General features: G+C 43.8%; 1 protein-coding gene across 3 annotated transcripts in view; it reads left to right on the plus strand.

Annotated features, from left to right (window-relative positions):
* The window catches only part of cntn6 (contactin 6), an 88050-nt gene that overhangs the window by 43015 nt on the left and 19717 nt on the right, over positions 1-25318 (plus strand). The window contains exons 1-13 of one of the 3 annotated variants that reach the window (XM_031866917.1): positions 929-1692; positions 7051-7196; positions 9991-10114; positions 10269-10444; positions 11935-12030; positions 15305-15508; positions 16077-16179; positions 16313-16497; positions 18868-19010; positions 19296-19425; positions 19753-19903; positions 23924-24051; positions 24654-24826. In XM_031866917.1, the coding sequence (XP_031722777.1) occupies positions 7142-7196; positions 9991-10114; positions 10269-10444; positions 11935-12030; positions 15305-15508; positions 16077-16179; positions 16313-16497; positions 18868-19010; positions 19296-19425; positions 19753-19903; positions 23924-24051; positions 24654-24826 (1668 nt within the window). In that variant the 5' untranslated portion in view covers positions 929-1692; positions 7051-7141. Of the gene's footprint in view, positions 1-928; positions 1693-7050; positions 7197-9990; positions 10115-10268; positions 10445-11934; positions 12031-15304; positions 15509-16076; positions 16180-16312; positions 16498-18867; positions 19011-19295; positions 19426-19752; positions 19904-23923; positions 24052-24653; positions 24827-25318 lie in introns of those variants that run through there. The other 2 variants (XM_031866838.1, XM_031866999.1) reach the window with 2 other exon arrangements.

Below are 25318 nucleotides of genomic sequence, written 5' to 3' on the forward strand. Positions count from 1 at the left end.
GCTCCATTGTGTCAGCAGTTGTGACCCATTTCAGGGGCTGCCTCCTTACAAAGAGCGCGGGCTGGGGGGGGTGCAGCTGCTCACAGTAGCCTTCAGTCTTGTGAAGGCTGCACCTTTTGCGGTCCTCGTTCTTTGGAAGGAGGCAGCCCCTGAAATGGGTCACAACTGCTGACACAATGGAGCCCGGTGAAAAGGTAGGATGCTAAATGGGGAGCTAGGAATCATTATGAAGCCTATAGTGCCCCTGCTTATTGACTCCAATCGGTTTAAAGGTGCACTGTGTCATGCCACATGCTCCAACGAAATACGGGGCAGTAATCACCTCTGCTACTGGTTCCATACAATCTGGATTTACAGTCGGCTGTTAAAAAAAGCCAACCACTGACTAACAGCCCGGCAAGAAAAAGCCCAATTCAACCAAACTGCTGAGACTCTGAGAGCCGGTCAAAATAACACTGCTATCTTCGCCTATAGTTCAGCCACTTTTTGTGTTAGTGCCACAGTTAGTTTTAATAGTTTGTTTAGTGTCTTAGATCAAGGATGGAAGAGACAAAGGAATGACTCGAGTCTTCGTTTCGTCCTCCCTGCCAACCGGGGACAGCCGCTTTGGATTTAATCCATTAAACTAACTATCAAAACGTACACGGACCCTACGCGTCGGGGCAGCTCTACTCCTTCTCATGTTGAACTGGACCTTACCTTGCGTTGGTAAAAGCAGTACAACAAGACAGGACTGTTCATCTGTGTTGAGAAGTAGCATCACTGAATTATTTTTTACTTCATTTCCCAGGAGCATTTTAGTAACATAGCTACTTTCTGAATCACGTTGTGTTTTCTGTTGTGAGCTATTTTAGTGTCAATTTGTAGAGATAGTTTTTTGTTGTTGTTTGTTACATAGACTGCACACTTTATAAGAAGTGGACATGGTCTCCGTGAGCTCATCCATTAGTATGGGCACTACGGTTTTGAAGCCTCCAGTTCGGCATTTTGGCCGTCGCCATCTTGGTTTTTTGCAACCAGAAGTGACACGAGAGAGTGGAGCTAAGTAGAACCGAACGTAAGACATTTCTAGGGGACCAAAGTGTTACTATTGACTTCTATTATTAACTGAAAACAAACTGTGAAAGCGTTAAAGTAAGACGAAAACAAGGACAACTCCCAGAGCTGAAAACGCCGTGGTAGCGAAGCCCTGAAGTGATTGTTTGATCTCTTAATTCTGACTGAATGAGCCCATGCACAAATAGTGGTCGAAGGATAAATTGTTGGTTTAACAGCACTGTTGCCAGCCAGTAAAATCATAATTTAGATGGAACATGAACATGAAACCGGTCCTGCACAGAACAAAACAATAATCCATTTATCTACAACCCTGTTTACCTGAAGATTATTTCTGCATATTTGAATATTTGTTAACCAAACCTCGATCTGCATTTTCATCAGTGAGAGCAATATTTGTTAATGTCCGTCCTGTTCCATCATTTTTATGTTGAATGAGCGGCTTAAAACCTGCAGTGTCTTGCAGATTGTTCCCTTCCTGCTGCACACTTACTGAACTCTGACCGTCTTTAGACTATTACTACAAGGACTCTCAATACTTCCTGTGTCTCTCTGTCTCTCTCTCTCTTTTAGCTGGCCAAAGGGCTGATAGTGTCGAGGCTGTGGTTGAAAGAGCGAGCAGATTCCACTTACTCTGTGAGTACTCAATCAGTGGGAAACATGCCTGCTGGGCTCCGGGATTTATTCCACGCAATAAACGAGTGTGATCATGGCTGTTTATTCAATTGATTGTGGATTCATGAATTCAAAACATAATATGTGATTATAGGCTGTATATAAGAGTAAAATATATCCTCAGACAGATGTAAACTAGACCGATGCTACAGGTACATGGAACCCCGAATTGTTCAATATTAAATAAATAAAGCAAGACATTATGGAATTCCATTAGGGCCATTTTAGGTATAAAAAAATAAATAAACGAGCTGGTCCAAGATTAAAGTCGTAAATTTACGAGGCAGAAAAACCTCACAAATGTATGATTTTCTTTTTTTTATATTCTCTGAGAATACAGTGGCAAGTTTGCGAGAGAACCACATCGGTTTACTTTGCAAGGTCGGATGGACCGCGTCACGCCAATCAGAGGATTGCCGGTTTGATCCCCGGCTCCGCTAGTCCCTGTCGATGTGTCCTTGGGCAAGACACTTAAGCCCAAGTTGCTCCCATAGCTGTGTCTACAGAGTGCGACTGTTGTATGCATGTTAGTTAGAGTCCTGATGGGCTGATGGCACCTTGCATGGTAGCCCCTGCCATCAGTGTATGAATGGGTGAATGATGTAGTGTTAAAGCGCTTTGAGTGGTCGGAGGACTAGAAAAGTACACAATACAAGTAGCCTATAGTCTATTTGCCATTGACAGTATATTATACTGTACTCCTCATCTATTATCCAGAGGGTGGGGGGGGGTCGCAGGAGCAGCAGGCTTAGCATCGTATTCCAGACGTCTCCAGCAATCTCTGAGGACATGATTCACCAGAATCTGAGGTTCAACACGAACTCATGTCATGCGCCCTTTCTGTGTTCCCTCCGCGCTGACACAGTGACAGTCGGGCACCGTCCCTGTAAAGCGTCAGAGTGTGGCTTCGGTAATGCAGTGCGTTTTTAGTCTTAGCTGTGCTGAAAACAAAGACACACGCTATATGATCCATCCATGATCTGCAAACTGAAGAGAAAAAAAAACAATAGAAATGGACAATTTACAGTGACACACATAGGTATGCAAATGATACAACTCAGAAGCTGCTCAGGTTCTCTGTGTCTTCTCACTTTCAGCATTAGTAAGTATTCATTTCCACGCCCAAACTTCATGTACGGTTGTGTTTGCGGAGCCTCTATTGGATTGACAGGATGATAGCTTTCAATATGCTCCTCCAACTCTTAGTCGATGAGTAATAATATGCACTTGCACCGTGAGTGACGGTTAGCTTCCCCGTCTGCAGCGCCGCTCATGCTCCCTCGTGGCTGACTGGATTTAAGATGCGAGATCAGGAGGCTTTTCTGGATGTTTACACAGCCTGGCACTTCTGATGAAACTTGAGCCCCATACATTTTAATAAGAGCGTCGGTTTATTGAACAATTACTACGTATAAAGCTCTGTTTTCAGGCTGTTGGGGAGGGGCGGGGCTCAAAGGCGCAATGGCGTTCGGTTGATGTGTTCATGGGGCCTATGTTTGAAGCAGATTGGTATGCCCCCCTAAAGAGAAGGGAAATAACAAAAGCCTTGATTACCTTTCACAAGTTAATTTCTGGAGTCACATGTTCAGCCAATTACACAGAGTGTAATGATGTGGAACCCGGCTCACCAGAGTTCACAGGACACCCTTTTATTCATAGCCCAGTTTGGCTATTCCAGAGTGAGAAGCTCATCATCGCTGAACATTAAACCGGGCAATACTTCACTCTGGATACATACATCTATCCGTGTCAATATCCATTCCCCCCCCCTCTAATCATTTTCTCCACAGCTATCTCAATATCACGGGCTACTGAGAGAGGCGGGGGAAGCACATTATCTGTGGTGGGGAGGTGTTACAGTATTAGGATTATCCCTGACAGATAGTTTCCCTCGCAGGCACCATTAGCTTGGCCTCATCCCATTTGGTATTTCCAACACCTGCGACCACCATCCGCGGGCACAAGAATTATTACCGTTGTATTTTATTTTTTTTCTATGGTATAGAAATTAATCATGGGGATCACAAGCAACTACTTTAAATTTCTGGACTGTGACCAAGAAACACATCCTCCCCAAAGGATGCCACGGATGCCCATGCATCATTAAAACAGAGTTGTGCTATTCGACAGAGGAACGCGGCGCCAGCTCCCTCGCTGATACACTTTACGGGATTGTGGCCTCTGCATTTTGCACACGATATGCATAACAGCTACTGTCTATGGGCTGAATGCAATCAGGCTCCTCGTGTCTGACTTTGAATGACAAACGAGCGCGTTCGCGAGCCGGCGAAACGAAGTTGATCAGCTCGAAAGTGAGAGCGGACAGCTGACTACAGCGAACGTAGATTAACATTGATCACTGGGCAGAGCGGGTAGACTAATGACTCAAGGCTGCTGGGGGGCTTGTTAGACAACCTCTGCATTGGGCTGTAATGGTTCCCGTATCCTCTCAATCCACTAAATACCAATGGCTGTAATTCCTCATCGAGCGTCCTCGTATCGGCAAATGATCCGTCTCGGATTCACTTGCGTGAATGAATTATGTGGATATTAATGTAGACATTACCTAGAAGTTATACGTCAAATAGTGCGATGGAGATCCGCCCCATGCTTTAGGGAGGAGTAAACACTCAACACAAGCTCCTAAATCATTTCAATTCAGGCTCTTGACGGGCACGTCTGGAAATTTGAAAACATATTGATTTGGAATTACTTACAGGTGCCGGCCTATAACAGCATCGATCGTAGAAATCCCGTTTTGACAACATGTCTGGAAAACATTTCGCATTGATTTGAAAGTTTCTGAGAGGCCGAAAAAAAAACAAAAAAACATGCATTTAACCGTGTAACTGCCGTACGCAGCTTTGTGTGATTCACTTCACGCCTATTCATCCAGCGTCTTAATCAATGAACAGTTTATTGAAAGAGCATTGCATAGCTCACCGGCCACAGCAGGTCAAAAGAATGCTGTTGAATCTTGTTACACAGATAAAGTTTCTCCAGAACGAGCCGATATATCAACACAGTAAGTCTCATAAGGAAAGCCATCAACCATATCTCCAGTTATTGATCCATGCCTCCATATTTGATTGAGACTTATGACAAGATTGTGGGCCGGAGGACAAACAAAGAGGCAGAAGTTTGGGGTGGAAATAGAAAGTGGAAACCAAATCGATAATGATGACTGACAAGATGAAGCTTGAGTGATCAGCATCGTGCTCCCTTAGAATAAATAATGGAGAGCAGAATGAATCTACTTCGCCTTCTATACGGCCAATGCTTCTTCTCCATTCCTCCAGCGGTGATTCTTCCTGTTTTGTTGCATCCATCAGTCGGCAACAGACAGAAAAGTAAGAAGAAATGCTGTAAAAAGACATTTTTGTATTTTATTTTTAACATTGTGTGTTCTTCTCTGTGAGAGCTATACGTATAAATACTCGTTCCATTTTTTAATGTGGGCTCAATCAGGTGTTTTTCATCAAAATAATTGTGTCATTATTTTCACTTTTTAATGATAATAAGACACATTTTGTGGCATTTAATGTTTATTCATTTATTTTCATGTATTAATAATTAATATGCAGAACAAACATATTGATTATGCATTCATAAGGGCATGAACAGAGACTCCGACCGTGCGTTCACTTTTCATGTCAACATCCCATAAAGCAGATAAACACGATAAACCAGTCGGAAACCTGCGGGTCTGAGAAGTGCCTTAAACCTGCATTCTCTCTACTGACCACTAGGGGGCGACTCCTCTGGTTGTATAGAAGTCTATGAGAAAATGACTACTCACTTAATTTATTACCTCAGTAAACATTGTAAACATGTGTTTATGGTCTCAATCTCTAGTTCCAGGTCTTCTTCAACACAGCATGATGTTCATTTAGAAAATGATGGTCCATTTAGAGTCAAATAGACCATAAAGCAGAGTATGCTTTAGGAGGGGGCTACCTTGTGATTGACAGGTCGCTACCATGGCGTTATCTTTTGTCTGTTGAAAGATCTTTCACTGTGTGTTTTCAGTTCATGAAAGTTAATTGTAACATTTTTGGTTGCCTAAAAATATCCTACTGTTGTACTTAGCTCCACCCTCCTGTGTCACTTCTAGTTGAACAAAAAACCAAGATGGTGACGCCCAAAATCCAAAATCGACAGCCGAAATGCCAACCTTGAACGTCGAAAGGTTGAAAACAGGCAATTCAATGACCAATGTCAAGTGTCACTCCTTGTGCCAACTTGATTTATTTAGTAAATAGTAGCAGTACGAATTAAAAGAGTGTCGATTAATTTGATCTCATACAACAAATATTATTTATGTCGCTTAATTAATTTGCCTCCTGACATTTTGCTTAAGTGACCCTTGGGGCAAAGTGAGTCTGTCTGGGTAAACGCAACAGTAATAATTTGGTTTCTCAGGGTTTACCAGAACCACGTACCGGAACATCCTGTACTGAATACACATACAGCAACAACATACGAGACGATAGCAAGATATCAGACTGCTGCTACTTGAAGCAGCACATGGTACTGCCCCCCCGATGAAGTCCAATATTCACTCTCCTCAGAGCTGATTGTTCTCTGTGGGTTCAAATATCGATTTTTAGAAGCTGTGAACAATGGGCTCAGAAGTAATATCCCAAACACCCCGATGTGTCCGCCTACAGACTGCAACCGAAACAGCATGAGCTGCATTGTCTTACCTATAATTGCTTTCAACAAGGGTGGCCAAATTATCAAAGCTTTCATTCTGTAGTTGTGAATCGATGGCAATAGTTCCTGGCATCGTGGTCCGTGGAAGATAGGTTCTTTCTGTTAACATGTTTTTTAAGTGGGTTGAGTGATTTTCCCACAGAGGGATCTTTATTTTGTATCTCTCCTTCAGTTCAGTCTGTCTACATTCATTAGCTTTCCCTGTGATATATGCTGTACATTAATACATCACACATTTTACCGAAGTAAATATGTTGAACAGTTATTAGAAAGCTTAGCATATCGTTGGCATGCAGCGCTGCTCATCTGTTGCCACATTTTTTTCCTTTTTTATTTATTTTTTGAATACTTGACTTGCCACGAGGAGATAGCGTAGCAGCGGTGTGTGTACACTAAACATCAGCTCCTTGGTATCAGCTGCTAGCTGGCCCTTCGGCACGGGATCTTGGCTCGGCTTATTTGGTTGAATGAATTATTAATGGCTCAACGATTTCCACGAGTTCCAGCTTGTTTTCTTTTTTTTTTCTTTTCTTTTCAAGAAGTCTTGTTGTAGATGGCATCTCCTCACGCTAGTGTGCCCTCCTTTTTTTTTCTTCCTTCCAGAGCCAAGCAGAGCAGCGTCTGCCCGGGAAATATCCTCCGCTCTCCTGGACTGGATGGGAAGAAGGAGAATCTTTGACCTTGGAAATTGAAGATGCTGTTGCCATGGGAACTGCTAATCCTTCTGTCACTCAAAGAGTGCCTGGCTGGTGAGACGCCAAGTAGAGCCGCCTTCATACGACACACACACACACACACACACCTGATGTGCATACATCTCCCTACAGGGAGGGTTCGCCTTGTTCCCATGCAGGTTAATTTAATTTGAAAGGGAGCGGTAGTCTCAGAAGGCGTTTAGCTTTTGTAGACGGGGAAAGTTTTTATAAAAATGTGCAAACATGGCAAAAACATGGCAGAGGTTTGAATTTAGTGGTGTAGTTTTCAATGGAGGGATGAAGTCGTCTCAGGATTATGTGAAACTGCCTTGTGCCATTCTAAAGATTGACTGTTATAGTTACATTTGTATCTTAACCTTTAACGGCAGCCACAGTTGAACATGTTCTCTTTAGATACCTCTCTGATAAATGTGACTCACTGTCGGATTTACATTTGAAGAGCTACCGTACGAGAGCTCACACTCTGGTCTTTTTTTTTTTCCTGTGCCCCCCTGTTTTATTATGCAATTTCCCCGCTTTATGTCCAACTACTGCCACTTACGTGAAATGTGGTAAGCACTATAAAAAAAAATCCAACACGGGCCCTTTTCTTCAGCGCTAATGTATTCCGTACACCGTTCTCAGCAGCATAGATTCCGCCGTGTGCCGAGGCGCTCGTCTAATACCTGTGTGAGCTACAGCTGAGGAGTTCAAATCTCTCCGAGAGCGCTCACTTAACGTCTGGATACGGTAACCCGTGCAGCCCAGACGGCCGAGTGAGATTTAATGTCAACATATGATGGATACGCTGTGTATGCTGATCTTAAGCCAACCGTTTATTCTTCATAAAAATACATTTAAATGTATACAGCTCATGGAGTGGGGTTTGTTGTCTTATTTATGCTGCCGTTTCCATTGATTCAGCATCTCGTCTCAAGTCAGCAGTTTCACTGCGGTATATCTATGCAGCCTGCACACATAAGAGAGAAGAATGAAGGGATATGCAAATAGCAGCATGCACCTCACCACATACATACCCGCCAGTGAGCTCAAATTTGCATGCACTCCCATGAAAACTAATTAAGTGTTAATTTGTACGCGTGTGTGTGTGTTTGTGTGTATGCTAGCGGTCAGTGCAGTCAGTGTGTTTACAGGGCAGGCCTGTTCTCGAGCATACACACAGAACCATCCGATCATTTCCCTGGTGAAATAGCCCGGCTATTTAGGGCTCATTAATTTGTTTAATTTAAAGGACATCGCAACCAGGGTAAAAAAATAATAGAGGAATGAAGCGCTTCCCTCAGAGGCCGGGGGAAACGGGGCCCTTACCTGAAGCAAAGACTCCCACTCTCATTAGGTTGATGATGATAGCGATGATGATACGGGAGGGAGCACTCTTTGTCCTCGTCAAGGTTAGAGACAAAAAGAAGTGCGGCGAAAGACAAATGAACCATTTTTTGCAAGAGCAATGCCGGCGAGGGGCTCAGAGGAACGGGGGCGGGAAAGGGGGGGTGGACACCAGTGTGTGAGTGCGCGTCCATTGAAGAAATGTTAGATTTCATGGCAGTAATTAGTGCTACATTGGTTAATTACTCCTGTGTATTGATCGCTTGGATGAAACTTACCAAGACAACAAGCTCGACCGAGCAGACCCACAAACAACATGCATACATTCAACAGCTTCACAGGCTCTCCAATGATCAGATTACATCCAGAATAAGATATTGCAGCTCCCATGTAAACACCTTAACCAAGTTATCCTCCTTGCATTGCGGTCATAATGGAATAAAGTGTAACTCAATTAGCCAGCTGGGTTACTTGACAATGTTTCTAATTACTCTTGGCATATGTTACAGCGGTTCTGTCTGTGTTTTGGTTCTGTGCATGTACGTTTAAGTGCACACAGTGAGCCGGATTCAAAGTGTGAGTTTGAATAAAGAGTGCCGGCTGTCGCTCCCACTTAAAGCACCTTTTAGTAACACTTAACACCAGAAGTAAGTGACATTTGCGTGAGATACACAGCCGCTTATATAGCCACAGTCCACAACTGGTGAGTCAGACTAGGAGAGCGGTGACCTTTTATCTCTCTATGTCTCTCAAAAAGTAAAAATACACGAGCAGAAGTGTCAAGAGTTGATTAAAAGTGTGTTTATCTGCTCTGACATTAGCTGCAACGGTTAGCATTTCTGGCTAACTAGAGTTTTAACCTAACCCAAGAAGGGAGCATATCATTTACTGAGTACTATTCCGATGACGGGAATTGTTTAATTAGCTATGTAGCTACAGCTGATATAGTCTGCTAGCAACAGTTAGAACGCTAAACAGCTAGAAATGAGAAGACAGGAACACTTGTTTTGTTTTTTTCAAATACTAAGTAGTATTAAACTAGACTGAAAATGTATTGTGCAAGAATGGTACATGTATAAAGGCTTAGCAATACTAATTCATTGGGTTCAAAATGAATCAATGAGTCAAAGTTGCTTCTATTTGCCTTGTCCTGTAACAGCACTGTGTTTACGCTGATCAAATGACTTCTCTGAATAAGTTTCCTGATTGTGAATGATCATAACGAACGTCACGGCTCGCGTGTTGAAGTGTGCCATTTAGCCAGTATAGGACAGGCTTATCCCTACTTAATTGCTCTCTCATCACAGTGCATTATCTGCCTCGTGACATGTGCGCAAGAGGGTTTATGAAACGCAGAAGAGCCATGTTGGCAGCTAATTATTTGGTTGTAGAGTTTAAAGACAGTTTTTTGAGTACCGAGTGAATTATTTTTGCATTAATTCAGTGTCACATGCTGAGTACTGTATTGTTGTACGGCTAATGCGCTTTTTTTCCCCTACAGATAATACGCGCCATGGTCCTGTCTTCACCCAGGAGCCTAGTGACAGTATTTTCCCCCTCAGCGCTGATGATAAGCAGGTGTTTATTAATTGCAAAGCAAAGGGAAACCCACCTCCGCATTATAGGTAACTGTTTTTACCGCCCTTTGACTGTCTAATATGTGAGACTACAGTGTTTATGATACCAGGCTGTGTGACTGTATGGATTTATTTTCCCAAAGATGACGAGGAATCACAGTATTAGCAGACCTAGGAAACCTCTTTTGGTATTTCTCTACAGGTGGATAATGGATGGGAGTGAAATAAACACACAGTCAGATCCTAACTACAGCCTTGTGGAGGGGAACCTGTTGATCAATAATCCCCATGTCATCGATCATGGAGGAGTGTATCAGTGCATCGCCACCAACACTTTTGGGACCGTTGTCAGCAGGGAAGCGAAATTCCAGTTTGCTTGTGAGTAGAGTCTGATTTTCGTATTTCCTGTACATGTTACTGACATGAAACTTCGCTTTTCTTCCCTTTTTAATTTGTGAAATTGTGCGCGACTTAATAGAATGACAATATTGAAGGTGCGATATACGGGATCCACAGGAGCAAACAGCTGTTTGCTACGTAAAGATAGAGTGCAGTAAAGTCTACCCGAGCAGAGGATGTAGTCGCTCTCCCTCTGTGTGTGTTGTTATCTGAGTTTCTCCTTCCTTTGTTGACATAGCTGGGCAGGCCGTGTGTGTGTCTTTAGTGCATGTTGGTGCATGTGAGTGACTGCCCCACAGCTGATAGCGTCATCCCGACCGATGGCATCGCTGCCGAAGTGTGGCATCCAGCCTCCGGTCCACCCCTCCAGGTTAACACTGTACGCTCTGTCAGCACTTTTACATTCGTTAGCGCCGTTATCACCGTGAGCTGCAAGCCGCCGGCTCATGCTAACATTTACAACAGAAACATTTTCCACTTATCAAATGTTTCATGGCAGGAAACCCCAAATGTGTCTGGGTAAGTAATTTGGTCGAACATTGCACATTAACATGCTAACGATACACTCCTAATGGGAAAACATAGTAGTATTAGCATGCTAAGATGCTAGACATTAACCTTATTTGCCTTCTAACTGGGTTATACATTTATAGTGTTGGCTTTTTATTGTATCATTGTTTTTTTTTGTTTGTTTAATATCAGATTATAGTAGTAACAGTGGTAACAGACTGGCACACTGAGGTTATTCCTTGACTGTGCTGGTTTGGTATCTCGGTGACACGTCCACAAAGTATATTTGTTCTACCGTATTCATATTTAAAACGCTGCACATCCACACAACAACAAAAAGCTCCCTCTGAGGAGAACTCTCCACAGGGATCCCAAATTGCCACTGCATCACGACGGGCGTGGGGAGGGGCTCTGTGTTTAAAGGGCACAAAAGTAGTTTTGATTGTCACATGTCATAATTGTCTTATTGTCAATAGTTTATTCTCTTCGATCCCGCCCTCGTATCACAGAGCGCCATCTCGGATTGAATGTCAATCGCACTGGTCTGAAGGAATGAGAGCCGCCATGTCTTAATTCTTTTATCAGTCGAGTTCTGATTTGACCACTGCTGATATTTGAAGGATCCCTCCTGGGACTCGTCTGGTATTTATAAGACTTTGGCATTGATATGTCTTCCCCGCTGTTTATTCTCTCACGCCGCACGGCAGCATTTAATTAAAGGCGAAAGTAATCTCTCAAGCACTTTGGTGCACCCTCGACCAGATCTCCGGCTCGTGCTGCGATATTAACGAGCGACTCCCGGGTCTGACTTGTAAGCAACGCGAACAGACGGGGGAAGTAATTCTGCAGACTGAAATGCCCTTTTCCTCGTCGTCACCTTTTTCTAAAGTCATTCCAGCTGTCAAACACTGAAAGGTTGTCTATTTTTTTATTTTTTTTTCTCATTTCATATTCAACAGTTCTGCAGAACTTCAGCAGGAAGTCAAGGAACACGGTGTCGGTGAGAGAGGGTCAAGCCGTGGTTCTGCTCTGCGGCCCCCCACCCCATTACGGAGGTACAGCGCTAACTCTTCTGCATTGTCTGCCGCGGTCTCGCACTCCTGCTTGCCTCAGCAGTCTTTATTGTTCCTCACTCGGCTGCTTATTATCTCCCTGTAACACTGCCGTGTCTCTTTTGTTTTTTCTTTGTTATACCTTCCCACCTTCTCTTTTTGCTGCTCTTGCTCTCCAACTCTGACACACTGTTTTCTCCTTATCTGTCAGACTTTTTCCTTCTTTTTCATGCTCAGCCACCGCTCTACCTGCCCGGACCCCTGCCTTCACATCTATAGTTCATAGCCTGGTACTTCTTAACCTTGAGCTCACTTTTCTAGCCCATATGATCTGTGACCACGCTGTCATCTATAGAGTCTCCAGCGCTCCACTTCCCCCAACTGTCTTTTTAGTTGTTTTTTTCTCATAGGTGAGCAGGTTATCTGCGGGAAATAAAGTCTGCCGGTGGCTGCTGTGGCCAGGGAAGCGTTTATCCTCGTGGCACAGCTGCGAGTCGGCTCACATGTCTGTGCGCTGCTGATTAGCAGACCCTCAAAGTGGTCCGCACTCCTGCAGCCATCCGGTGCCCACCAGCACAATTTCACGCCAGCGTTGCAGCCTTTTCTCCGCTCTCTGTTGCCAGCTGAATCCTACGGCCACGTGGGAATCCACACTTTAACAATTTGCCCTCCAGCCTCCACTCTCCTCCCCCTTTCCAAAGCCTCCATCTCTTCATTTTGCCTCTTAAACACAGCATTGTCACACATGTGATGGGATTTGCGCTACACGATAATGCTAGCTTGAGGTGTTTTAAAATTGAAAAATTGTGTCAAAAATTGTGTCAAAAATTATGTCAAAAGCTTCTTTAATGCTTGTTGATTGCGCCACTCGAGGAGCACACAGTGATGCACCTTGGTAAAAGAGGGATCATGCAAAGCGTCTCTGGGCAATCAATAGGTAAGTGGTCTGAAAAGGAGCCGTACAGAGAGGACATGAGATTATGTGCCTGCAAGTCCTCTGTTGCTGTGAGACTGCTAGCTCTTAAACAGACCCAGTCTCTGATAGTTCCTAATCATGAAAGGTCCGTCAGTTTCTGCCCCTGACTTTCCCCCGTAATGATTTTAATTCACTGCTTTCCCTCAAGGAAGCGAGTGGGACTTCTTACCGTCTGCCCAGTCAAAAGGGCTGACAGCAGAATGCCATGTGTCTGATACAGGAGGGCTGGGCTAATAGCCAAGTTCACTCTGCGGGCCCCTGCAGACATCTCTGCCCCTCTCTCTTTCTCTTGCTGTGTGTGTGTGTGTGTGTGTGTGTGTTTTACACTGCTACATTGGCCTTCTCATCACTCCTTTCCATTCTTTATTTTGACATGAACCCTCCTCTTTAATCTGTGTGACAAGAGTTGGAGATCGGCAAAAATACATACTGCCTGCAAAATCTTTAACACAGAATGCGACAAAGTAATACAGCACACATGTGACCTTGTGACCAATTCCATATTTGCTTGAATTTACTGTGACACCAAACCAGTTGGTCTATGTTTTTTGTTGTTGTTGAAAAATCATATGCAAAGACCAAAGCAGATACGGTTAAACTGGGTATTCAGACCAAAAAACAGCCCCGTGGTGAAAAACAAAAACAACAACACAAGGGGTGGATTTGGTGGGGGCGTGTTGTTTCAGGTACCAGTGAGACAATGAAATGCAATCCAGGAACACTGGCTTGATTAATAGCTCCATGAGTTTAAAGGCGGATACGATAAAAGCCAAAACACTACAAAGCTGTTTATAATACAACAAAAAAAAACTGAATAACATCATTTCTTCTCCTGTGATATAAACAGCAGAATTACATTGTTCACATCAAAAAAGGAATCCACCATGGATGTACCCCTGCGTGTCCACACCTTAACACAGCAGTCCAATTCAAAAGGATGAGGGGGCTGCATTGTTTCACACAGTCTGGCTGAACTCAACCTCGATCCATCTCTCAGTGCTTTTCGACTTCCAGACTCCGTCCCAAGCAAATGCATACTTCCTGTCTTAAAAAATAGGTCACAAATATATCCTTTATTTCTATGAAAACAAAGTCATTTTCAAAAACAGCTGAGCACTGCAATTTCTTTTTCAAATGTTATTCAAACATAAGTAGCTAGTACATTTATTGTGGAGTATTTTCAAATGTAGAGTAATATATATTTTTTAATACTATATGCGTGATTGACTCACATTCACTTCAGTGCCGACAAAACATCAGTGCCAATGTTGTGAAGAGTGTAACAAAGGAACATGACGTCCGGTACAAGAGTCTGGCTGATATATGTAATCTATTAAACACGAATACCGAGAGTAAACAAGACGCCATTACTCTCTCTACAGTGTAACGTTACTGTAGAAGAACCAAAGCACTTGTCAACTGCTCCATTGGTAGTGGCAAACTTCAACTTGCTAGCTTAACTAGCTAATGTTAGAGGCTGTGGCTGGTCCTGCAGAATAAATTGATTCTAACTGAAATATAACGTTAATTGTTCTAACATGGCCACCTAATGACTGCAAAGTAAACATTGTTCCAAAAACGGAACCCGTATTAACTGGTGACTCTCAGACGAATGCACCGTGGTTGATCGTTGTAGCGGTTGCTGAATTCGTCTATTTTGTGATGACTCATCCTCAACTTGTGGGCTGTGGTAGCCAGCAGAGCGATATCAGGGGGATGAAGTGTGTGTTTAGAAACCTCAACAATTTGTCTAACTCCCTCTTGTAATTAAAACCCACATATTCTGTTTCGCTAAAGAAGCTCAGATAGAAACCACAACATTCTGATGTAGCATTTCAAAATTCAAAATCCCTTCAAAATCTCATAATATTCATGAGCTAACGTCAAATCAATTTGTCTAATTTCAGATTAGATTTTAGAGAAAATGGTTCATAGTTACAAAATAATTTCACGACAGGTTAATAGCAGACCACCTCAAGGTGTCACTCAGACAGAAACCAGAACATTCTGATGTAGCATTTCAAAATTAAAGCCCTTCAAAATCTCATTCATGAACTAACTTAATCACTCTAACTGCCATTTTACAGTTCATTGATGGTTTTTGTGGGATTGTTGACAGAAATATAAAACATCCCCAGCCTTCTTCTGTAATGTCATCTTATATCTATGTTTTTGGCAGAGAAATAAAATATCTCAGAATTTATTTGTGAAGAGATCCCTTCCCATGCAGGTTCTAATGTCATTTTAGGAATGTCACAGGAAGGTGTATCTGTTCCTCTATTCACCTTTTGTCTTTTTCAGAGATCAAATATTCATGGGTTTTCAACGGCCAGCGGAGCTTCCTGCAACAGGACGCCCGCCGTTTTATCTCTCAGAGGACGGGCAACTTGTACATAGCCAAAGTTGAAGCCTCGGATGCGGGGAACTACACGTGTGCGGTGAGAAACATGATGACCAACACCACAGTGTTCAGCTCTCCAACCCCCGTGGTGGTGCGGAGAGACGGTAAGCACCCTCGGTTCGCCTCCGCTGCCTCCTGGTTATCTTGGGCACTGAACTGACGCGTGCTGTCGGATGGGGGTGGGTGGGGATGGAGGGGGGGCAAGCCGGGGAGATAAATCGCTTGTCTTGAGCGTGACGCTGTTTTTGCTTTTGTTTTTCCGCACCATCCCAAAGCCTCTGAACTGTACAGGGGTTGTGTATATTCCAGGAAGCCCCGTCTATCTGCATGAAGGCACGTATTTACATAACCAGAAATGTAGTCTGCGCTGACAAAAATGCATGCAGGCACACACACACACACACACAGCGAGGAGCTTGCCACACATACTAAACCCCCATCAGGACCGTTTATGTGTACCACTTCAGATTCGAGCTGAAGAAAGATATGTAATCCAAACTCATCCATCCGCTGAGCCACACGTTGGTGTGTACGGCGACGACACGCGCGCCTCGCTCCCCTGCCAGTGTCATCCGCGCCACGGCTCTTACATCCAATATGAATTACAGGGAACTGCATGTCCGTGTTTTTTTGTGTTTGGACTGATGTGATCCTCTTTTATCCTTCACGCAGCAGTGATGGGTGAATACGAGCCAAAGATTGAGGTTCAGTTTCCCGACACCCTCCGAGTCTCTAAAGGATCATCGGTGAAGCTGGAATGCTTCGCCTTGGGAAAGTAAGTGTCGGAAACACGGAACCACGCTCAGTGTCCAGACATCCTTTACTTCAGCAGACACCTGGGCCTTCTGGTCAGTGTGAGCAGGAAGCATGTGGCCAGCGTGACCTTTCTGTGTCTGTGCCCTCTGCAGCCCCGTGCCTTCCATCTCTTGGAGAAGAGCGGATGGAAACCCACTCCCTGGCAAGATTAAAATCAACCACTCTAGCGGGGTTCTGGAAATCCCATACTTTCGCCCGGAGGACGCCGGTGTGTACGAGTGTGTGGCCGCGAACACCAGAGGACGAAATGTTGCCAGAGGGCAACTCATATTCCACAGTAAGAGCCGTGTATACCTTTGTTTGCTTGTTTCAAGGAGATCACTGCTAATATTTTATTTTTTGTCTTTTTTTCTCCGTCCTGTACATTTCTTTTAACCAGCGGCTTGAGGTAAGAAATGAGATTACTCATACGTCAGGATAGAATCTACCGGCTGTCAAACCGCAAGCCTTGAAATGAGTCCCGACTGTCTTCTATAGGCAGACGGATCAGTGAGAGTCTCCGCTGGTTCCGTCGGCTGAACGCGTTAATGAGGAGCTGGAAACAGATCGATATTATATCCGTCTTTATATTTTTGGTTTAACATATAATTTGCATACCAGCTGTTTTGATTCTAAGGCGTCTAGTTTTTGACGTGAGCAGCAGCAAACGCGAAGGCGTGAGTGGCTGTTGACACAAAGTGAGGGGCCAGTTTATTTGTGTCGCACATTTCACGCACAAATGCAATTCAAGGTGCTTTAATTAATCCATTCAAAAAGAGATAAACCGCAACATGAACCAACAAATTAAAAAGATAGAAATCCAATCAGAAAAATGTAAAAATAATTCAAAAGATCAAGAAATGCAAGGTTAAAAAAATAATTAAGGCCAAAGGTTCAGTCGGAGGCAGAGGAGAACATAAAAAGATGGATTCAAAAGAAGTATTTAAAGTCGGACCAAATCTTTTGTTCCACTTCTGTGGTGCAAAGTCACTAAATGCTGCTTCTTCACGTTTAACTGGGATTCACAGGAGATGTGTGGAGGTCCTAAACAAGTGAGCGATCTATAGACGAGCAACAGTGATTCAAACTCTGTTTCACGACTCGTGTTTTCTCTTCTTTCAGGACTCAGTGGTTCTGAAGGAGCTGAACGGTTCTGTGAGAAGAGGCCGTTACAAAAGTCCAGCCTGCTGGAGATTAAAGCCTCATCCCCCGAATCTCACCATGATATATTATGCGAACGTGATTATTGATTCGACGTGGCTGTCGAAGTTTCTCTCTCAGTCCGTCATTATACCAAGATTGATTTTCGGTGTATTTATTTGGATCCCCACCAGCTGTTACCGGGGCAACGGCTCCTCTTCCTGGGCGTCGATAGAAAAATAATTACTATAATTCCAATGTGTTTGTTTTATTCAAAAGAAGGTATATTACATAGGCAATCATTACAATACTAGCAATATTACATACATGTCACGTTTGAGCAGTTCTGTGTGGAGAGGAAGAAAAGGCAGAACGCGTTGTCCCGAAATGCAACCTTTGAACCCATCGGCTATCGTCTGATGACGTTTCAGCTTTTTATTCATCTCTATGAACAAATATCTGCATGTAGACATTATCTCTCAACTCCAACACCATTCTGTGCTCTCAAGTTGCTTATTGGACTGTAAACACACGGCAGAGGGAGTCTTGGCCCAGAAACCCCCCCAGAGGCTGAACCTTCGTCACACCGTTAGCCGGTGGGTTCTGAGATTGCCTCACTGAATCTGACTAAACTTTGTGCCCTGTGCCTTTATTTACACATTTAGAGCCCACATTGTTCGGGACTCTTCATGTCTAGTCTCTGCATTCAAGGTCCGGTCATGCAACGGGCAGAGGGAGTTACTTGTTAAGTTGATTGTGCATTGGGGTTTTGGATTGGGAAATCAGGCACTTCTGAAGGGTAATAAACTGAAGTAAAATGAGGTCATGGTGGGAAAGAGAAACTCGCAGAAGCAGACAAGAAGTGAGCTCTCTCTTTCTCACCTCTGATTGCAGGTGTTGTGTCAACTGTATTTTTATATGAGCTATATTTTCTTTTGTCTTTTTTTGTTTATTGACCCTGTTGCTTTAATATCGCACAGAGGCTGAATTTTTCAATTTAATGAGTAACAGAATTAGTTTTTTCTCTGGTGGAGTCGAACTGCAACACAAATAGATGACATCCTGACATCCTGTTGCTTTATTTTATTATAGTATTTGCAGCATAATACATTTTCACTCTCGGTGATCCATGAACTGCACCTACTGCACAATACGCCTGCAGGCCAGTCCCGTGCACTGACTGCGTGATGAGCTGCTGCCCCAGTGAAAGCAGGAGCTAAATACATGCAGATTGCGAGAGCAAATTGGATGAAACACGTTGTGCAAATACGCCGTGTTTCAGATTTGAAAAATCAGACCCAAAAACCACTCCAGCAGTCAAAATAAGACAGCAATTTACTCCACATTTAGAGCAAACAAGCTCTGAATGTTTGAGGAAAAGCTGCTCCACACTGTTCATGCAGCCCTTTTGGGGGAAAAAATAATGCAATCATCCAGTTATTTAGCTGCACAGTGCATTAATATACCATTATAATGATCATAATACTCATCTGTTCCCTCTGCAATTTAATTGTGGCATTTCCCACAGATGCTGAACATCTGCACTGGGTCCAGACACTGAAAGATGCTCACATGGCCATCGATGCTAATCTGCAGTGGGAATGTAAAGCCATGGGTAAACCGAGGCCCACATACAAATGGCTGAAGAACGGTCAGCCGCTAACAGCAGAGGTAAGACACCACAAGTCAAGCTGAGGTTTGACATTTGTTAGAAAATGTGAGAACCTCATTGTGATGTTACACACACACACACACACACACACACACAAACAAAAATCAATTCTCTCAAAATAATACTCCTTCAGAGGTAATTCAGAAACAAATCTTACTCGGGCTTAGCTGAAAACCTCGAAGGCAAAGGACGATCCAGAAGCTTGCACTCGTCTCGCAAAAATGAAATGGACATAAATCAGTGAGAGATGTCGGCAAACATTAATCAGCTGGCCTGATTTGCAGGGCAGGATCCACGTGGAAGCGGGTCGAATGACCATTTCCAGGATCAGTCTGTTGGACTCTGGGATGTATCAGTGCGTGGCAGAGAGTGAACACGGAGCCGTGTATGCCAGCGCTGAGCTCAAGGTTGTAGGTAAGCAGTTTGCTCGCCCTGTATTATTTACAACAAATTGAACCAGAGGCAAGGCAGAGATACACTGCATGTGCATTGTGTTGTCAGGGCAATGGAACTGGTTCCTATCTGAAATAAACAAATGATAAGAGGCAGAAGCAGCTCCCCGCTGAGCCATAGCCCCCCCTCTCTTTCATTTCCATAATTCTCTCATACAGTAAGCCAGTGTGGCGGCCAAATAAAATAGCCGTAATTGCTTGTGATGCACTTGACATTTCTGCTGATGCGCGGCTGTTGCGCCCTCCGCAAAGCGAAACAAATGGACCTTAACGCCGGTTTGCTCCTCAGCCTCACCGCCGGACTTCACCCGGCGGCCCGTGAAGAAGTCCACCGTGATCCAGAGGGGGGGCGAGGTGGTCTTGGAGTGCCGCCCCCACGCCTCCCCGAGGGCAACCGTCTCCTGGTGGAGAGGGGGCGAACTCCTGAAGGACAGAGAGAGGTAGGGTATCGTATGCACCGCTGCTCATGCTTCCTCATGGCATCTGTTAAAGGGTTTGCTCACGTGGTCATTTTCATCTCTAGTGCTCATTGTAATTTATGCCTCTGCTCAAGGGGACTCAGGGGAAAGTCAGCGATGCAGAACGCAGCCTTGTTCGGTCCGAGACAGAGATAGACCTTATTCCTCACATAGAAAAAGATCTTGATTTTCTGTTGACAGTAGTAGTTTTGTCTGAAGTCCTTTTTTTTTCTAAGAACGAGGCCATGACCTGCTACTCCATCAGTTTTTCTGAGAAGCACAAAAATTCAAAGTGTCCCACGGCTTCAGAGCTCTTCAAGGCAGTCAAAATGCTGGATGCAGAACCGAGACCCTGAAGGGATGCTCTCTGTGTGGAAAAAAAAACACAGAGAAGAAGAACTCATTGCATCCTTGAGCAAAACTCCACCGCGGGCTACATGACAGGCCACACCGTGTCATGATTTAAAGGTCTGAGGCAGCACCTACGAGCTAAAAGAAACGGTTTGTTGTTGCAATAGACTAATACACACAATAAGAAGGAGCACAGCGCAGCGTGAGAGCTGCTTTCGTTAAATGTTTCAGTGAAAGATTTAAGGGGGGGGGGGGGGGGGAAAAGTGATGTAGGTTCAGAAAAGCAAGGGGCTGGGCTCGGGGGCTGCTAGACAGGTCCGACAAGTAAAGAGACTCAAACCAGAAGTAAGTAAATCGGTGAAAACCGCTTTCCAACATGAATTCACTTGCAGCACTGCGGGACTGAAGTTCTGACCCTCTTAGACGGAAACGCTACCACTGTTAATGTAAAAGTTTTAGCCTATTAAGCACTTAGGTTAGTTTGTGAGGGAAGAAAGGTCCGTGTCCTGGTGTTTCCCTTTGTAAAACATGGTCCAGTACGCCCGCACGTCGTCAGACACACTGCAGTTGAAAGCTTGTCTCTTCTGTAAATCACCATCCGAAGGCCTTATCAGTCTCAAACCGTATAATTAACATAATAGCAGCAATTTTTTCTCCAAGAGCCTTGCTGGGAAGTGATTTTTCTTTCTTTCATATAAGTTTAACAGAAAGTTTCATTGTGTCCTAAGTTTAAAAAAATGACTAAGTTCTGGCACAACATTAAAATAGCCTCCAAGCAAAAGCATCATGTGCGTGCGAATGAATGCAGTTTGATATCTGGAATGCTCATGTTGATCACCAGCGATTAGCATGTGTATTAATAGGACAGGGCTGTGAATACGCTGTGTGAAATGTGCACGTGCAAAATCACCAGCCTTAATTCTAAAACGGGTCGCGTCAGACAGCTGTGAGCATTTAGTCGAAGAGCAGAGGTTCTCTTCCAGACAAAAAAAAAATCTAAACAGATACTTGGAAAAAAATGTGAACAAGTGTGTACTCTAAGCAAACAAACAGGATTCTGCTTTTGATTTCCTTATTACAATACGGGGACAATTAGCTTTACACTGCAATACAAGAACACTCCCGTTTCTTTATTTCCATAATGTCCTCTACATGGCTCTTCAGCATGTGAGGCTGCTGACTTTTTGCGTAGAACATGCAGCTTTAGCTTCAGTCTTTTAGCATGATATCATGTAAGTAGCCATCAAGTTCATATTAAAGAAGCTTTTAGTTTTGATGGTAAATCTGCCGCTGTTATCAATGTAAACTGCACGCGTGAGGGATTAGGGAATGGAACGCTTGAAAGGTGGTGGGTCTTCACAAACGGTCGATTCCCGTCTATAGTGGCCCCCGTCAACGCTAACTCCACTGATGCACACCTGTGAGGAGCTCAGCTGGTGGGGCCTAATACACCCCATGCCTTCCCCCACCTCCTCAATGCAGGCACCCTGACCACCCAGCAGGAGTCACTCCAGCAGAAAAGACTAAACGAAAGTTTGAACGCTGAAAACAGCGGCCTGGTAGTACTAGTCTTTTGGCAATCAAACTCCAGACGGGTTTTCTCTCAAAATTGAGTCGAGAAGGAAGTTCCTACTGAAAACTTTCAGTGTGAAAAAGTTTCAAATGGAAGAAGTCTTTGCCTTAAACAGCTGTATCCAGGGGTGCAGGTTAACTCACTGAAGTTCTTTCTTTCGTGCAAACACTTCTGATGAGTCTTTGGTAGGAATATATCAACACCAGAGTCCTCTGTGAATACAGAGAGATAAACCTGAGTAGCCCATTGAAATTTGCTGGCAGAAGTCCAGAGCAGAGTGGACCATAATCACTTTCTTTGGGGGGGGGGGGTTAACACGGTTCATGCTCATTCATTCCGATGCATCAATGTGAGTGAATCAGAAACATGCAATAATGAAAAATGAACATTTCTGACTTTATTTGGCTTTGATTGGATATTAAAAAGGGGCTTTTACACAGTTCATTATGATTACCTCACCTGAAACGCTCCTGTGCTTTGCAAGAGTTGTCCGCTCTTTTATGAAAGCCACCATCTGATGTACCCAGCAACTGATTTCCAATTACACATCCCAATTTCAGATCACACCAACAGCGTCGGTACAGTGTTTTGACAGCCAATCTATCAAGGAGCAGACTGCAGAAAATGAGAGAGAGCGCCGCGACGATCTGATCAGAGTGCCGTTAAATGTACTCGTGTAACACCGTGGCACATGCTGACTCTAATTTGGTGGTTTTTAATTTGCATGCTGGTTATGCATGCTGTGTTTTGCATCAGATGAAGTGCAAAGTGTGCAGCTCGTCTCTTGCTGTATTTCTTTTTTTCTTTTGGACTCTGGCTCCGATCAATACGTTCGGCCATTTTTTCTTCTTCCATGGACTCTATGTAGCTCGCTGGACCTGCGTCAACATGTGACCAGCGGGATAGATTAGTTATCACGTTTTTTTTCTTCCGTGCGCTGCTCATGGAGGAAAGGGAGAAAAATGACCCGTGCATTACCCAGGCAGCGCATTTTTAGAACAAGAATAGAAATTCTTACATAAACCGAGTTTGTCCACAAAGCAGATAGTTCTTCGCGTTTCTATTTGTTTCGCAGCTCATTGCCGCCTCGGGGTCATGTTCTCAGCGCGCCTCCATCACTCAGCGTTTGATATTTTTGTCAATAAATCAGCGCAAAGCACCCTGTGTCAGACATGCTCTCTGGGTCTCAGCGCGGCCTCCAGTGAATACATATTTATTCCAATGCTGAGCCCGATGTGCATCTGTTTGATTTCGGTGCTGGCTGCTCGCAGCATTCCTGTTTGATTTACTCGATCCAAAAGGTCACAACAGGAGCGCATTATCGGCCTCGTTTATGAATATGTTTACATGCTTTCCAACTTGTCTGTGCAGAGCTAAGGTGCCAAAAATAAGCGGTCCAGGCTGGAATGTTTAACAACAAAAGGGAAATGTAGTAAAAGTAACCCTCGAGCTGCTACAACCAGACCACAAGGGGGTCAAAATTCCTTTCACACTGTTTTTCAGACTCCCACTTTATTCCTCCCATGAGAACCAGCCCGACACTTTCCTTTTATCAAGTGAGATGCTTCTATATGTCTCCATGCTATTACTATTCAGAAATGGCTTTACAGCATGTTGATACTATCTCCACGTGTTGCCGAGCGATAAGGCTGCAGGTAAAGATCCCGTTCTAAATCGCCCTCTCTCTCTAGTGCCGCTCTCCTCCTCCTCTTCCTCTTCCTCTTCCTCCTCCTATCGTCGCCCGGCCCTGGTGGCCCGCTGTGTATCCAATTAATATGTGCATTTAAGCTGCTGCGCTGTCAATACTGTGCTGACCCTACAGCAAATCTGTTCTGCTTCAGCTAAGATAATTGTTATCTTCTGAGGCGTGCAAATAGACTTTTGGAATAGATTCTGAAGCCTTCATTCAAAAATATAAATGGGGAAAAATAAAAAAATAAAGTTGAAACGGCTCGAGAAATGACACCGTATCTCGGGCCAGGAAGCAGTTTCTAATTTGATGCTTATCGTCACTTTTCATTCAGTTAACGGCTAACGAGTTGAGAACTGGACTGTTTCATCTTTGTCCCTCTCCTCAGACAGACTATCATGGCGGATGGGACGCTACGTATCACCAACATCTCCACATCGGACGGAGGCAGGTACACGTGTTCGGCCAGAAACCATTTTGGAACATCCAGCAGCACCGGGACGCTGCTGGTGAAAGGTGTGTCCTTTTTTTGTTGTTGTTTTTCTCCACACACTTTTACTACTGTACATTTTCAAGCCGAGGGTTTAAACTTTTGTAAAAGGGGGAAAAAATTCTAGCTCAAGCATGAAATTGATAATGAAATATATAGCCGTTTTATGTTCCCGCCGGTTTGACAGACGTATAAGTCATCCGTGGTTTTGTCAGCTGTGAGTTATTGTGCATGTAGCAGAGTGGGGCAAACCGCCGCCGTCTGTAGCTGTGAGTGAGGAATATTTTGACACTGACATTTAATTTAAAAAAGAGCTGCTGTAGCACTTTCAGATTTGGATTTTTAAATAATGATGATCATAGAGTGGGAGTTCTTTTTTCTTTTTCCCCTCTCTAGTTGACATTGTGATTGCAGTGTGTTTAATTATTCATTACTGAGTTATGAGAGGCACTCGCTTCCTAAGTGAAGTTATTTGAGGTCACTTAATTACACTGATAGAGCGGAATCTGTCCCACTGTTCTGGGCAAATTAAGCTTTATTGCGTTCTTCATTTTGTTGGATTTTATAGAAATACAGCGCCACATACAGTAACGATTAATTCTCCCTTTTTCTTTTCATGATGCCGTAGAGCCGACCAAGATCGTCGTCCCACCCTTGAGTTTGGACGCCACCGTGGGACAGAGCATTGTGCTGCCATGCGAGGTGTCCAGTGATTCGTCCCTGATTCCCATCTTCAAGTGGTTCTTCAATGGGAAAGCCATTGATTTCAGCAGGCAGGAGCACTTTGAGATGATTGGAGGGGTATGTATGATACAGCTGAACGCTTGTTCTTCAGGGATTTTAGGCCGGGCCAATCAGAGCCAGTGATTTGACCGACATCATTGTTTTAAAAGCTAGAGCTGATATTGAAGCTATGCCATTTCCTGAGTGCTTCTTAACCATCACATTTTTCCTCAAAACCTGGATTGAAAATAGATGTATTTAATGGTGCAACGTATACTCACATAGCGGTTCATATGATATCTCATGAAAAGTAAAAAAGGAAGTTTTTCGAGCTTTTTCCTTCAAAAGCCAGCAACACGTTCCAATCTCCACTCGTTCCATGCATGCAGTCCTTTCAAAATAAACCTCCGTCTTCACAGGAAACAACTCAGTTAGGTTTAGGCAACAAAACAACGTAGTCATGTTTAGAAAAAGGTCTTAATATATGTAATTAGGTTTGGGAAAAGGTCGTGAAATACTTAGTTACGTTTAGGAAAAGATTATGAAAACTTAGGTTTAAAAAAAAAAAGT

Source organism: Anarrhichthys ocellatus, unplaced genomic scaffold (assembly GCF_004355925.1).
Source record: "Anarrhichthys ocellatus isolate YVR2014 unplaced genomic scaffold, GSC_Weel_1.0 scaffold1, whole genome shotgun sequence".
NCBI classification, from domain to species: domain Eukaryota; kingdom Metazoa; phylum Chordata; class Actinopteri; order Perciformes; family Anarhichadidae; genus Anarrhichthys; species Anarrhichthys ocellatus.